We start from the raw sequence: 16219 nt of genomic DNA, 5'->3' as shown, positions 1-16219 counted from the left end.
GGAGCGGGAAAGGACACTCAGTGGTACCTGCCTAGAGGCAGCTCAATGCTGGACCCAGAGCAACATAACACCTCTTCCCCCCTCCCATTAAATGTAAAATCAAAATATCACAATGAGGAGCACCTGGGTGGCTCAGTTGGTTAAGTGTCCGCCTTTGGCTCAGGTCATGATCCTGGAGTCCTGGGATTGAGCCCTGCATTGGGCTTCCTGCTCAGTGGGGAGTCTGCTCTCTCTCTCTGCCCCTCACCCAGCTCGTGCTCTCTTTCTCTCTTAAATAAATAAATAAATAAATAAATAAATAAATAAATAAATAAATAAAATATATATCACAATGATACTAATAATAACATCAGTGTCACAATCTCCATGTTGCCCCAAGTACCACTGCACTCAAGTCCTTTGCCTATTAACATTTCTAGCCTGCTGGCCTCCATAAGGAGGATCCCATGACTTCTGAGTTGTTATTCCCTCTGATGGATATTCTTTCCAAGGGATCCAGTGCTTGAAGTCCCAGTCCCAGTTCTTCTGAAGGTAGGGATGGAACAGACCCAGGTTCTCTGCTGTAAGGAAGAAGAGACAGGTTGGACCCAGAAATGAAAAATAAAGACCATGCTGGGCATGTCCTGAGGGGTGAGAATTACAGGCTGCCTTGTTTATGTGTTGGGTGAGTTTATGAGTTGGGTGAATATATCAGCTATATTCTCAGCTGATAAATAATTTTTTCCCTGCCTCTAATCCAGATAGCATAGCCTGTCTCTTCCTTCTACCTCTCCTGAGACCAAAGAAAGCACAAGATCACCTGTGTAAAATTAATTCCAACATGAACAAAATACAGAATCTACAGGCTGCCCAAGGAAACCTGTCTTTTATTTATTTATTTTTTATTTTTATTTTTTTAAAGATTTTATTTATTTATTCATGAGAGACAGAGAGAGAGAGGCAGAGGGAGAAGCAGGCTCCCAAGGAGCAGAGAGCCCGATGCGGGACTCGATCCCAGGACCCTGGGATCATGACCTGAGCCGAAGGCAGACGCTTAACCATCTGAGCCACCCAGGCGCCCCCTGAAACCTGTCTTTTAAACAAATAAACAAACAAAGCCATTTCTTCTCTGCTTTTCTGCCAAGAAGGAGAGCCCCAACCTCTGCTGTGTCTCCAGGGGCACAGAGCTTACTCTAGCTCAAAGCAGTCTGTTCCATTATTGGACAGCTCTGACTTAGAAATGTCTTCCTCAGGTTGAGCATCTATCAGCCAGCCTGGACTTCTCATCCATCCGGTCTGGCTCAGCTGCATGAGATCATCAGCCCCTTCTTCCACATAACAGCCTTCAAGTGTTTAAAGGGGGTCCTATCTCTTTCTCTGCTAGCCTCCCCGCTATTAAACTTCTCCAGTTCCTGATATGATCTCTTCCAGAGCTTGATTTGAGTTTTCTCACTTTCCGGGGGCAGTGTGAGTTCTCCAGGGAGGTGAGGTCTCACTGTGCAGCAGAGTGGGGGCTGACTGTCCAGGGCCTCAGGAACTGGCTGTGTGACAAATGAGTTCTGTTTAACAAGCTGTCAAATTTCAGATCCAGGAATCCTCATTCGCTTGAATGTTCCATGATCAGTACCAAGTATGGTGATCTCCCTGAGGAGGCTGCAGTGGGCGCCTACATCAAGATCCACACTGTGGAGGAAGGAGAAACTGTGGTGAGTGTACAGAGAGCCTCGTTCATGATAGAGTGTGTAACATGGCAGGCTGGGAGTGTTAAGTAGTAACAGGAAAGGTTTAAAAACATCCCACTCTATATTTGGTGATATTAAGGAATATTATTGATTTTTTAAGATATGATAACAGTACCATGGTTATGTTTTTTTAAGAGTCCTTATATTTAGGAGATACATATCAAAATACAGATAAAATGATATGACATCTGGGACTTGCTTTAAAATAATCCAGGAACAAGGCAAGGATGTACCCTCTCACTACTCTTGTTCAACATTGTACTAGAAGACCTCGCTAGTGCCTTAAGACAAGAAAAGGAAATAAAACATTTGGGAAGAAAGAAATAAAGCTGTCTTGTTTGCAGTTGTTTGTCTATGTAGACAACTTCAAAGAATCAAAAAACAAAACAAAACAAAACCCTCCTGAAGTGAATAAATTATTATAGCAAGATCACAGGGTATAAGGCAATGAACATTGGAATTTGAGATAAAAACAATACCCTTTACAATAGCACCAAAAATGAAATGCTTAGGTATAAATCTAACAAAGTATGTTCAGGATCCACATGCAGAAAACTGATAATTATAATGAAAGAATTCACGGGGCCCCTGGGTGGCTCAGTCGGTTAAGCACCCGCCTTCCACTCAGGTCATGGTCTCAGGGTCCTGGGATGAAGCCCCACATCAGGCTCCCTGCTCAGCGGGGAATCTGCTTTTCCCTCTCCCTCTGCCCCTCCCCCATGCTTGCGTGGCTCTCTCTCTCAAATAAATAAATAAATAAATCTAAATAATTAAATAAATAATTTATAAAATAAAATAAATAAGTATAATAAATAAAATAAATCTTTATTTTATTTAAGTAAAAATAAAATAAAGGTTTTTTTTAAGATTTTCTTTATTTATTTGAGAGAGAGAATGAGATAGAGCATGAGAAGGGGGAGGGTCAGAGGGAGAAGCAGACTCCCTGCTGAGCAGGAAGCCCGATGCGGGACTCGATCCCGGGACTCCAGGATCATGACCTGAGCCGAAGGCAGTCGCTTAACCAACTGAGCCACGCAGGTGCCCTAAAATAAAATCTTTTAAAAAATTATAATAAAAGAATTCAAAGAAGACTTAAATAAATGGAGAAATATTCTATGTTAGATAGATGTTGATGGATTGGAAGATTCTATTGTTAACGTGTTAGTTCTTCCCAGCTTGATGTATAGATTCAACACAATCCCAGCCAAAATCCCAGAAAGTTATTTTGTGGATATTGACAAAGTGATTCTAAAATTTACATGGAAAAGCGAATATAAACCAACTGGTAAATCCAAATCAATAAGAAGAAATGAACTATCAAGCTAAGAAATGACATGGAGGAAACTTAAATGAATATTTTAAGTGAAAGAAGCCAATATGAAAAGATTAAGTATTGTATATTCCAATTATATGACATTCTGGAAAAGGCATAACTATAGAGATAGTGATCAGTGGTTGCCAGAGGTTTGGAGTTCAGGAGGAGGGATAAATGGTAAAGCACAGAGGATTTTTAGGAGAGTAAAATTATTCTGTATGATGCTGTAATGGAAGAGACAAACCCTTAAGCATTTGACAAGACTCACAGAACTTTATAGCACAAAGAATGAACCTTAATGTATGCAATTTGTAAAAAAAAAAAAAAAAAAGTCATTTAGGAGGCAGGGGATCCCAGGAGGGAATGCAGACTATGACAAGAGCATCTAATGATACTACAAATGTATGAAACGATCTCAGTGAAGAGGGTGGGAGAAAAAGGGCTGACCTATGTAACACTGGAGGCAGCTGGGGTCCCTGAGACTGAAAGCCGAAGGAACTGCCCATGAGCACTGTAGTCTAGCTGATAACGTCGTTACCCGTGGGTGTATGCTTAACAGTTCTGATACTGCAATACACGTGTACTGAAATGGATCAATTCAGTAAATGAATGGCAGGTGACGGCAACCAGGTTTCTCATCATTGGAGTAGAAATTTGCAGATAAGCAAGGAGGAGGCTAGAATGATCCATGTGGTAATGGATTCGTTGAAGACATCTGTATGAACTCCTTTTTAGCTTAGTATAAATACGGGTGGTCACACATGGAGATATTTATAGATATGTGTCTCAACATCTATCTTTTGCTCTGTCAACTGACAGGGCCTAAAAGAAACGACACTCCAATAGCAATGAGCAAACCTAGCACCTGGATCTTGGTTTCTTATTTTAAAATTTTTATTTATTTATTTGACACAGAGAGAGAGAGAGAGAACACAAGCAGGGGGAGAGGGAGAGGGAGAAGCAGACTCCACTGAGCAGGGAGCCTGATGCGGGGCTCAATCCCAGGGCGCTGGGATCATGACCTGAGCCCAAGGCAGACGGTTAACCAACTGAGCCACCCAGGCTCCTCTGGATCTTGATTTCTAATACCATTCTTCAATAAGAGGAACAAGGGCTCCTTGGAAAATGATTGATTCTAGGTCTAGGGCAGGAAATAGACAAGATGAGCCCGGAGCGTTTTGTAGTGCCGTGGAGTAAAGAAGTATTGGGGGAAAAAACCCTACATTGATGGAGGCAGGCATATCAAAGGGACACAGGTGCCAACTGGAAGAGCTCCCAGTAGCTAAAGCTAGAACAGTTTGAGCAACAAAATAAAATCGTATTCGATTATAACTGAAAGTATATAGTAAACATCTCTGAGAACATACTGTATAATGACTAAATAATGAACAAATTAATAAATAGGGGAGAAGAGACAAATCTCCCATGCAGAAGAATTCCAAATAATTTACATACATCCTAAAGGAGAGGATGTATAAACCCCGCTCCTTAGGTGCGGGCTGCACATAGTGACTTCCTTCTAAAGAGTACAGTACGGAAAGGGGGGGGGGAAAGAGTAACTTTACGGTGGAGGAACCTGAGAAACCCCACCGTAGCCAGGTGATCAAGGCCAACAGCCGCAGTTAAAGTGTGTTGATAGTATGTCCCTTAATATGATGAAATGGGGTATGATGTGATGAGAATGACACTTTACCTCTGTGGTTCTCTTCCCAATAATCCACAACCCCAGTCTAATCATGGGACCAAATTGCCGGGTGTCATTCAAAATTCCTGACCAGTACTCCTCAATAGCTATCAGGGTCATCATAAACAAGGTCAGTCTGAGAAACTGCCCAGCCAAGAGGAGCCTAAGGAGATAAGAGAATAAATGAATATGTGTTTTGGATAGGATCATGGAATAGGAAAAGGATGTTAGGCTAAAAGAGGAAATCTAAATAACTCCTTGACCTGAGTTAACAATAATAATAATATATTGATATTGGTTCATTAATCATAGCAAAAGTATCCTACTAATGTAAGATGCTAATAACAGGGGAAACTGTATGGGATTATATGGGAACTCTGTACTATCTTCTCAATTTTTCTAAGTCTAAAATTGTTTTAAAAAATAAAGTCTATTAAAAACATAATTATCCGGGGTGCCTGGTGGTTCAGTTGGTTAAATGCCCAACTCTTAATCTCAGCTCAGGTCTTGATCTCAGGGTCATGAATTCAAGCCCCATGTTGGGCTCCACGCTGGGCATGGAGCCTACTTAAAAAAAAAAAAAATTATCCAATAGTTGGAAGGGCGGGGAATGCATGGATGAAACAAGTTTGGCCATGAGTTCTCACTGTGGGAGCTGGGCAGCAGGTGGTCCTCCACCTGCCCCGGGGAGGGGCTGTCTTCTGAAGCCCCATGTGTAGTCATCATCCAGTATGTGGTCGTCATAGTCCAGAGAGCTGCTCCCTTGCCGTGCCCTCAACACTGTTCCTCAGTTACAGCATCTCCAGGGTCCCCCCTCATATGCCTGTCACCCCCTGCTGTGGTGGGCTCTTAATGCTCCTGCCCCACGGGACTGGGAGTCTTCAGAGGCAGGAAGGCCAGCCAGTAGTGGGTGGGAGCCCCAGCCCCTGGCACGGCCCTCCCTTGAGGCTGATGGAATATTTCCAAGCTCTTAGGAAGCTCTTCCTTTTTTTCAGCAAAACTCTGCCTCCTGCAACGTTTTTTTTTTTTTTTTAAAGATTTTATCTATTTATTTGACAGAGAGAGACACAGCGAGAGAGGGAACACAAGCAGGGGGAGTGGGAGAGGGAGAAGCAGGCTTCCTGCCGAGCAGGGAGCCCGATGCGGGGCTCGATCCCAGGACCCTGGGATCATGACCTGAGCCGAAGGCAGTCGCTCAACCGACTGAGCCACCCAGGCGCCCGCCTCCTGCAACTTTTAACTAGCTCCTCCCCCAACCTCCCCCGCCACCCCAAGAACAAAACAGAAGAAATCAGCTTCCTAGCCACATGATGGCCCCTTAGATATTTAAAGAATGCCACTTTGTTTTTCATTCAACATTTCGGGAGCCAGGCACAGTGCCAGTGCCCCGTTAATTATTTTCTCATTCGGTCAGAACATCCTCCATTCCTTCAGGGCAGTTAGTACTTCCAGGTAAGGCACTCAGAACTGAACACGGGGCTCCTGAGGCCAGGCGCTGGCCTGTGAATGCAGCCTCACACCGCCAGGCAGAGCAGCTGGGGATGCTGGGCACCCCGAGCCGAATGAGGGCACCGGAGGGCAGAACGGCGTTGTCTGGTTGGGCAGACGGTGACGGCAGGGCAGGCGGGGCAATATGGCCCAAGAGCAGCAGGGACCGTGTTGTCAAGGGCCTGCCATGCGGGAATAGGGACCTTGGCCTTGATTCTCTAGGAAGGCCTAGAAGGCTTTGGGTGAGGGCTCGGAACAAAGACCCGCTGCCTCGTTCGTCACGCAGGGCCCAGCACAGAGAAGACGCCCCGCCCCCAGATATGTGTTAGCATGACTCCTGATGAAAATGCCTGTGGAGGTCTCCCTAATGTGTCCTCGGTAAGACTCTGGTCTCCCTGACTTCATTTGTCGGGGAGAGAATGGTGACAGCTGCGCCTGTATTCACGTAGATCACAGTTGCCTAACGTGGGCAGCAGGAGTGTGAAGCTGGGTCAGTCTTGGGAACATCAGAGGTTGGGGCCTGGAGAAGAGCCTCTGTTTTGAGCCAGGAGGTGTAAGGGAACCAGCTTCTCCAGGCAACAGGCCGACTGAGGCCTCAGACTGGGCAAGCCGGAGCCATGGGCAGGGCAGAAGGGATATAACAGATTGGGGTCAAGGTCAGGGGGTCCTTATCTTCATTTTGCTTCTAATTAGACAGCTGTGTGGCCTCGAGCAAATCACTTGACCTCTCTGAATCTGTGTCCTCATCAGAAAATGAGGAAATTCACCTGGGTGAGCTGCTAATTCGAATGTTCTGTTACCCCATTTGAGTATTCATTCAGCAGAGAGTTCTTGAGCATGGCCCAAAATGCCAGTGTGGGTAAGTAAACTGACATTCTTCCAGCCCTCGTGGGGCTTATGATCTAGTCTGGGGACAGGCAATAAACAGATAAATTAGCAAGCACATAAAATAGTGCAAACTGCTGTTGGGAATAGAAGAGAAAGCTGGATTGTGGGGCAGGCTTCTTAAGTGGAACAATCAAGGAAGCCAGCTCTGAGGAGGTGATGTTTAAGCTGAGACCTGAATGGTGAAAAGAACAAGCTGCGGACGACCTGGGTGAAGTGTGTTGCAGACCAAGGAAGAGTAAGCTCAAAACCTGAGGCCAGAAGGAGCTTGGTGTGTCAAGGGGACTGGAAGGGAGGGCAGCATGGCTGGAACAGAGTAAACAAGGCAGGGTGACATGAGGCCAGGCTGGAGAGCCAGGCAAAGTGGAGATAGCCCAGGCCTTGGGGCCACAATGAGGAGTTCTCATTTATCCTGCGTGCTGTGGGAAGGTTTTTGAAGGGCTTAGGCAGAAAAGGGCCCTGACTGGCTGGTGTGTGTGGGATGGGTTGCAGGTGGATGAGGGCACCTGCCAACGGTGCTGCCCTCAGTGGAGCTCTGAACAGATCGCTGGGTTCAAATCCTGCCTCCACCTCTTTCTGTCCTTGGGCAAATTACTTAACCTCTTTGTGCCTCAGTTTCCTCAGAGTATAGTGGTTAAAAGCATGGACTCTGAAGACAGACCCCCTGGGCTCAAATGCTAGCTTTATTGCTTCCATGCTATGTGATGTTGGACAAGTTTCTCAATCTCAGCAGCATCCTCTGTAAAATGAGGATAACAATAGGACCCACCTCATGGGGGACTGTGACGGTGTCAAATGAGTTATACCCACGGCAGCAGCAAGAGGGCCTGGGATGTAGCGAATGCTCAATAAATATTGCTGTCATATCATCATCATCATCATGGTCAGGGAGCCAGAGGAGTAACTGAGCTGCAGAGAGGAGGCCAGTGACCCCCGAGGTCTGTGAGGGACAGAGAAGGTAACTGAGGCCCAGTGGGGTCACGTGAGCAGAGACCTGCAGAGAGGATGAGGGAGGGTGTGGTGGCTGCAGAAGGGAAGATTTAGAAGAGGAAGACTCGCTGTTGGAATTCTGTCACTGCTTGAAGAGGAGAAAATTGGCTTTACTTGGCACAAGAGTCGAGATTGGACATGGGGGAAACCTTGTGAAAAGCTGTACCCTGAAGAGTGTGATTCTTGGAAAGCCTGCATGGAGGTAGGACACGGACAAAGTGCCTTCCTTACAGGCTCTTCTTAATCCCAACTGTCAGAGGCCTTTGATATCATGTAGAAGGAGCCCTGACCTTCTCCCCATCACTTGCAGAATGACCACCAGATGGATTCACCGTCTGTCTGGGGCCTCGTTTTTCCTGTCTAGATAATCTGCTGGTAGAAGTGGACAGTCTCTGAGGTCAAACTTTCTGGAACTTTCTGTTCCCCAGGGCCTTCACCAGATCCTCCTCCCGGAGAACCAGCGTGACATGCGGCCCTTGATCCTCGTGAGCCTGGGAGCTGAGATGATACTGGTGAGGAAAGAAAAATTCTGTGAACTGATCGACAGCGAGGTAACAGAGAAGTTGTCCAGGTTCAAGGTCAACTACCCCAGGTCAGTGCTGGAAATGTGCATACATCCCACCAGACCGAATAAAACAAATTTTCACCTATTGTTTTAGTTAAAGAGAGAAAAAAAGTGCTAATACCTAATGCTGAGAAGGGGGGAATGAAACCAGTAGTTGCTGGTATCCCTTAAATTGTCTCAATCCTTTTGATAATAATTTTAGTATTATGTTGCAAGGGCTATACCCTTTGAAGTAAAGGTCTACCTTTGAATTTATGTAATTAAATTATGGGAATAGCTACATGCGCTGAGATTTTCATAGCAGCCATATTCATGATAGAGAGAAAAACCACTACCAACACCACCCACACGTGTCACACTAAGGAGATAGTTTAGAAATTGTGGTGTGTTTCTTTGATAGAGCATAACTGTTGTATTAAAAAAATTGTAAGTTTAATGACTCTGTAGCAGTAGGGTAAAATAGGTGATATAATGATACACGGAAAGGATGCAAAATTGTATATATTCTATGGCTATGCCTTTGTAAAACACAAGAGAAAAACCTAGAAGGAAATAAACAAAAGCGATGACATCTGTGATGTTGAAAATTTGTAAGAGTCATTCTGTCTGGAAGGTGAGACTAAAATGTACTTCCTGGTTATTGTTATGTATTCCTCTCATTTGTTTTTGCTGTGTGGGTGCATTGCTTTTATAATGAGGGAAGAAAATAAATTCTTTCTTTAGTTTAACTTTTACTTAGTTAACTTACAGTGAAATATGGTTTCTGGAGTAGAATTCAGTGATTCATCACAACAAGTGTCCTCCTTCATACCCATCCCCCATGGAGCCCATCCCCCACCCACCTCCCTCCATCAACCCTCAGTTTGTTCTCTAGTGTTAAAGAGTTTCTTATGGTTTGTTTCCCTCTCTCCTTTTTTCCTCCCTTCCCATATGTTTATCTGTTTTCTTTGTTAAATTTCACCTATGAGTGAGATCATATGGTATTTGGCTTTCTCTGACTGACTTATTTCACTTAGCATGATACACTCTAGTTCCATCCATGTTGCTGCAAATGGCAAGATTTCATTCTTTTTGCTGACTGAGTAATATTCCATACATATATCCACTCCACATCTTCTTCATCCATTCATCAGTCAATGGGCATTTGGGCGCTCTCCATAGTTTGGCAAAAAGAAATACTTTTTAAAAGCTGTTGTCAGGGGGTGCCTGGATGGCTCAGTTGGTTGAGTGTTGACTCTTGATTTCAGCTCAGGTCATGATCTCAGGGTTGTGATATCGAGCCGTGTGTCGGGCTCCGTGCTGGGAGTGGAGTCTGCTTAAGATTCTCTCTCTCTCGGGGTGCCTGGGTGGCTCAGTTGGTTGGGCGACTGCCTTTGGCTCAGGTCATGATCCTGGAGTCCCGGGATCGAGTCCCGCATCGGGCTCCCTGCTCGTCAGGGAGTCTGCTTCTCCCTCTGACCCTCCCCCCTCTCATGTACTCGCTCTCTCTCATTCTCTCTCTCTCAAATAAATAAATAAAATCTTTAAAAAAAAAAAAAAAGATTCTCTCTCTCTCTCTCCCTCTCCTCCCCCTCTCTCCCTCTGCCCCTCCCCACCGCCTCCCCCCCCTAAAAAAAAAGTTGTTGTCAGGAGAGTGGCATTCCTTTTTTCCTTTATTCTCCAAATGTTTGGTAATGATGATATTACTTTTATAATTAAAAAAATAAAATATCTTGAAAGATTCAATCAAAATATTTCTTTTTACTTTTCCCTGGTTTTCAAATTTTCCAGAGTGAATACTTCTATAATGTCAAAAAAACCTATTTTTTAATGTAAAAGTTAACTGGACCAGCGGTTGTAAAACTATTTTGATCTCACACTGTTATTACTAAGAAGTGTTTGAGTATATACCCCCTAGAATTTATGTAAATATGAATAACATATGTTAATTTATTATTATTACATACATATATTGCTGTGCTAAAATATACATTATGGACATACCAAAATAGATCTTTAGAAGAATAAGACAAAGATGAATATAAATGATGTCCTGTATTTTTTTCACACACCCCAGTGGATCTTGTTCACCTCACTAGATGACATGACCCTACACCCCCACTTTGGGACCCCCAGCCTAGACCCCTGGTCTTACCACTGGGCCCCCTGCCTCAATCTCCTCCCCACTAGATCCTTTCTGTTATCTGTGCTCTTGCTAAAACCCAGATCTGGCCATGTTAAACTCCTGCATAAAACCTTTCAGTGTCGGGGCACCTGGGTGGCTCAGTTAAACATCTGCCTTAGGCTCAGGTCATGATCTTAGGGTCCTGGGATGGAGCCGCATGCCCCCCTCCTTGCTCAGCAGGGAGTCTGCTTCTCCCTCTCCCTCTGCCCCTCCCTGCTGCTCAAGCTCACTCTCAAATAAATAAAATCTTAAAAAAAAAAAAAAGATATTTTAGGAGCCTTAGAACCTCAAATGATGCCTGGCACATGATGGGTATCAGTTAATGCCTGTTGAATTAAAATTCAGAAGAGGTTTCTATAGGCCTGAGGGCGGCAGATGCTTGAGCCCTCAGCATCTGTGCCTCTCGGTCAGCACTCGGCTGCAATGGTCCACAGTGCTGACAGATAGAATTCCGGCTTATCCATTCACTATTGAACTCATGGCTTCTAGACTGCTAAAGCAGGCAGAAAACATATCCATTATCTAGCTCAATTCCTCCATGTTTTAATTGAGGACTGTGAAGCCCAGGGAAGAGGACGTGACATCCTGAAGATCACACACTCAGTGACAGTCACACCTGTCCTGCAAATGCTATGAGCTGGAGAAGCTGAGGTCTCTCCCATGCAAAGCACGCCACGCAGAATGGAACCAACAGCTGAATTCCCAAGAGAGAAGGGAAATCTCCGAGGGCCAAAATGAAGGAGAACCTAAAAGATCTAGTGTGGGATTGCCCGGTGGGTGTGGGCTGGGCCGGGGATTAAGGCCATCATGGGCTGAAGTTTTTATAGCCTGCGGGGACAGATGAAACTTTCAGTTCACGTGAGGTAGAGATTGGAAGTGAAAGCCCTGCAGCAAGCTGAGGCCTTTAGAAGAGTGACCCCATTTTGTGAAAAAATTAACTAGAAATCAATATGACCATCAGCATCAGGAGGCGACATGGATCTTGTATATCTGAACTTGGACTGAGCCCCCCACAAAAAAAGCCCCCTAAGAATCTGTAATCACACGCTTGCCCCCTCCTAGGTTTTGGTGAGTCCTGTAGCATCTTTGAACCCCAGTGTCCATGTTTGTGAAATGGGTAGTTGTAAGGATTAAATGGGTTAACAAGTAAATGCTGGGCACATGGTAAGTGCTAAGTCAGAGTTAGATGTTGCCTTTTTTTGTTTTTGTTTTTTTGTTTTTTTTTAATGGAAGAAATTGGGAGTTAGTGGAATTTTCTAAGTGGAGACTATACAGTAGTGTGCTGGTGAATGTTTAACAACCAGCTCTCTGGGAGGTGGATGGCAGGGAAGCCTGATTTGAAGGGTTTACTGATTTCTGTGGTGTACATATTCCCACCATGGCCAATTTCCACCTACCAACCTGATGTCACTGAACACACGGGGTTGAGAGCTGCACATAATCACCACTAAGCTGAGAGGAGCTGACTTTAGCCTGTTCTGACCTCTGGATTTTCTATTAAGTTGATCTCTATGGAACAAAGTTGACCCTGCCCTGGTCAATATAATGTTGCCAGAAGAATGTTCTTTTTTTTTTCTGAAGAATGTTCTAATTCGTTAGCGACTTATTAGGCTTGCTTCCTTAGCACAGGCAAGTCAGTGGAAATGGAACATGCCCTTCCCTTGCTGTGGTCTCAGAAGGAACTAAGCCAATGAGTGCTGAGCCCGCTCCCCTCCCCCACGTTCCCCACCCTCCGGAGCTCCTGCTGGGGTAGGGGACGGAATAGAGTCAGGGCACCAAGGCCAGTCCAAGGCAGCCACCAATCTACTTTCCGTCTCCATAGATTTGCTTGTTCAGGACATTTCACATAAATGGGATCATAAAATGTGTCGTCTTTTGCGACTGGCTTCTTAGCATAGTGTTTTCAAGTTTTATCCATGTTGTAGTATGTACTTCATTCCTTTTTTTTTTTTAAGATTTTATTTATTTATTTGAGAGAGAGAGAGGGAGGGAGGGAGGAAGGGAGAGAGAGCGAGAATCTTAAGCAGACTCCATGCTGAGTGAGGAGCCCAACACGGAACTTGACCTCACAACCCTGAGATCATGACCTGAGCCAAAACCAAGAGTCGATGCTTAACCAACTGAGCCACCCAGGCACCCTGACTTCATTCCTTTTTAGTGTCAAATGATATTCCATTGCATGTATATATCACATTTTATCCATTCGTCAGTGGATGGATGTTTGGGTTGTTTCCACTTATTGGCCATGATGAATAACGCTGCTATGAACATTCTTGTGCAAGGCTTTGCGTGGACATAGGTTTTCGTTTCTCTTGGGCATATACCTAGGAGTAAAATTGCTAGGTTGTAAGTTAACTCTGTTTAACCTTCTGAGGAGCTGCGAGACTCTTATCCAAAGTGGCCGCACCAGTTTACTTTCCCATCAGCAGTGTACCAAAACCCTTGTTTTAATATCTCCACCTCATTACACATTTTTATCTATCTTTTTAATTATAGCCATCCTAGTGGGCATAAGCGGTATCTCATTGTGGCTTTGCCTTATGTTTCCTTGATGGATAAATGGTTACCTATATAATTTCACTTTTTAGTAGCCACATTATAAGAAGTAAAAAGACTGATGAATCACAGACCTGTACCCCTGAAACAAATAATACATTATATGTTAATAAAAAAAAGAAGTAAAAAGAAATGAGTGAAATTGCTTTTTAAAATATATTTTATTGAATTCAGTGTGTCTCAAATATTATCATTTCAACATGTAATCAACACGAATGTTATTAATGAGAGTCTCTGTATTTGTTTTTGCTCTAAGTCTTTGAAATCTGGTGTGTATTTTAAACTCACACCACATCTCTAATTCAGGTTGGCCACACCACAGGTACTCAGTGGCCACATGTGGCTCGTGGCCACCGCACAGAGCAGCGCGGTTCTAGGGGAAGAAGGTGTGGAAAGGCAGAGGAGGCAGAGAGGAGTCTGGGCAGAGGTACCCAGGTGGGACAGAGCACACTGTGTTGAGGAATTGGAAGAGTGGCAGGAGGCAAGACTGGAGGGGCAGGGGGACAGGAGGGGCTGGTGTGGGAAACTCAGCATCTACCCCTCGCCTTTAGTGATGAAGATCTGTGCCGGAAGTTCCTTCAGCAGAACAGCTGGGATAGATTTCGGAAGGACCTACTGCGGCTGCTGGTGAAGCCTCGTCAGCGCCCACTGTTCACCCCGATCCGGCCCAAGAAGAAGGCGATCTACAGCCCCAAGTCTCTGATTCTGGATTTGTGCAGCTTCAACAAGGAGACTAAACCTTGTCATCCCGTTTTCATGGCACCCCAGAAATACCTCCCCCCATTGAGGATCGTCGAAGCCATCACAGCACCCCGATATAAAATCCAAGAACTCCTGCCTCGGTATAAGAATGCAGGAGTCCTTGTTTAGACCCAATAAAAGATGTTGGGTTGTCACCCTGTTTCCTGAGCGACCACCATGGGAGTTGCGGGGTTCAGAGTCAGGGCTCCTGGGGGCTGTGGGCCTGGAGAGATGTTTGGGGGCAGCAGCTGGGGCACTTTCTCCCCTGATACTTGTGGGGCTTGAGTGAGTGGATGGTCAGGAGGTTGGGTGTGGATGGGTTAAGCCCTGGGGGTGGTCTCAGGGTGGGAGGGTCTTCTCTGGTGAGACGGATGGGAGGTACAGAGGGGCTCAGATCAAAGTGAGCAAGACTGGGGTTGCAAACTCAACTGCCTTCCGGAGGCCAGGCAGGTCATGTAAAGAGTGCATCAGAAGGACTGGGGAGGCAGCAGGCAGTGGTGGGGACTGGTATGCACATTTTAGATGATTCCTACTGGTTTTTAAATGTGAGAAACTAATTCAAATTGTTTTTAAAATACTGTGTTAGGCAAACAAAACATAGATGTGGGCTGTGTTGGGCCTCCAGGCTGCTGGTTTGCCAGTGCTCAGCGAGCCCCTCTGACAGGGTGTTGCCAGAGACTGGAGGAAGCCTGACGGGTGGGGGCAAGGGGGGAGGTATAAGGAGCCAGAGAGACAGATGGGCAGAGGGAAAGGAGCAGGTGTCCTGGGTACCAAGGATGGAGAGCTAGCAGCCCGAGAGAGAAGAGGCAGGCCAGAGATAAGGAGGTGGTAGGTTGGACTTACTGAGGGCTCCTTGGCCCCTCTGGGGGGTCCCGAATCTGTGGCTGCCTGTTAGTGACCTGGGCCGACTCTCTTTGTCGGTAGCACTGGGCCAAATCACCTCTCTCCCTTGGGAAATTCCATGGTTTAGCTTTGAGAGCACTGGGGGGGCCTGGTAGAGGCCACAGCAGCACGTGAGCCTGGCCTGGGGCTGCCAGGGAAGACAGGAGCCTTCCTCCACCCATCGCTCCCCACCCCACACATTCACCTACCCCACCTGGCAAGGAGCAGGTTAGGAGGAACACCTGAGCACTGAGCTGGGCCTCGGGAGCTCTGGAGAGCCAGGCTCTGATTCTATGCCACTGGACCTTCTTGAGCCCTGTACCTGCCCCTGTTTCCCCAGTGGCAAAGTGAGCAAATTGGACAAGATCAATGGTCTTCATGAGAGGTGAGTACAGTTTGAAAAGCACATTCAACATTATCATTTTGTTTGTTGAATTTATTTATTTATTTAGCCACCCATTTGGTCAGATTTATTTATTCTTCAGCAGTTGAAGCATTTAAGATGACAGTTTTTACTTTAAATCCTTAATGATATTATATATACTATACTTGAGAATGTTTTGCTTTCTCGTGGAGAAAAAAAGCCCAAACATAAACCTTTAGATTATCCATATACTAGTCCTGCAGCACAATCTTAATAAGAAAGTTTTACTGATAACTGGACAATTTATTCATTATGGCAGGGATATAACAAGAGTGGTTGTAAAGTGGCCAGTCTTATAAGTCAGGAGCTATGATCCTTGATCCATTGCTCAATCCACTTCAATATCTGATTGATATTATCCTCTAGATCTTCTGGTTTATTGCTGGGCAGTTGATGTACTATTTCTTCCTTGTAGGATGCTAATGCTTCTTCATAAAGAACTTGAAAAATTTCACACTGAATATTTTCTTTTAGTTTCTTTTCATTATAACCCCTTGTTTCAAGTCTTTTGTACACTGTTATCTGCTTGCAGCACAAAAACTATATGAAACCAGCGTTCAGGAAAGAAATCACAACCATGGTAATCAACAATAACTCCACCTTCACTCATTTGGTTTTCTAATTCATCAACTACTCTGTCTTCATCTAAAATGGGGCATTCATACTCTTCATCATAGCCATCATACAACTGCCCTTCTCGAGCTAAATCACCCACATTAATGTATTTCAGTCCTGATCTTGATGCAAGTTCTTTGCCTAGCGTGGTTTTTCCAACCCCTGGTGTACCGGTGAGCAGGATGTTCG

At 45.0% G+C, this 16219-nt stretch overlaps 1 protein-coding gene and 1 pseudogene across 1 annotated transcript in view; one reads left to right on the top strand and one right to left on the bottom strand.

Moving 5' to 3' along the window:
• Positions 1-14238, top strand: part of CNBD2 (cyclic nucleotide binding domain containing 2) — a 59999-nt gene extending 45761 nt beyond the window's left edge. The window contains exons 11-13 of the mRNA XM_081832272.1: positions 1565-1685; positions 8512-8675; positions 13920-14238. Of these exons, the coding sequence (XP_081688398.1) occupies positions 1565-1685; positions 8512-8675; positions 13920-14238 (604 nt within the window). The remainder of the gene's footprint in view (positions 1-1564; positions 1686-8511; positions 8676-13919) is intronic.
• Positions 14239-15448: 1210 nt separating this feature from the next.
• LOC102735204 (adenylate kinase isoenzyme 6 pseudogene) lies at positions 15449-16217 on the bottom strand (annotated as a pseudogene).
• Between the last annotated feature and the right edge of the window lie 2 nt (positions 16218-16219).

This window comes from Leptonychotes weddellii, chromosome 10, assembly GCF_054177405.1.
Source record: "Leptonychotes weddellii isolate Sample4059 chromosome 10, ASM5417740v2, whole genome shotgun sequence".
In the NCBI taxonomy this organism is placed as follows: Eukaryota; Metazoa; Chordata; class Mammalia; order Carnivora; family Phocidae; genus Leptonychotes; species Leptonychotes weddellii.
Note: the sequence above shows the minus strand (reverse complement) of the source record. Positions and strands in the feature narration are given on the sequence as shown.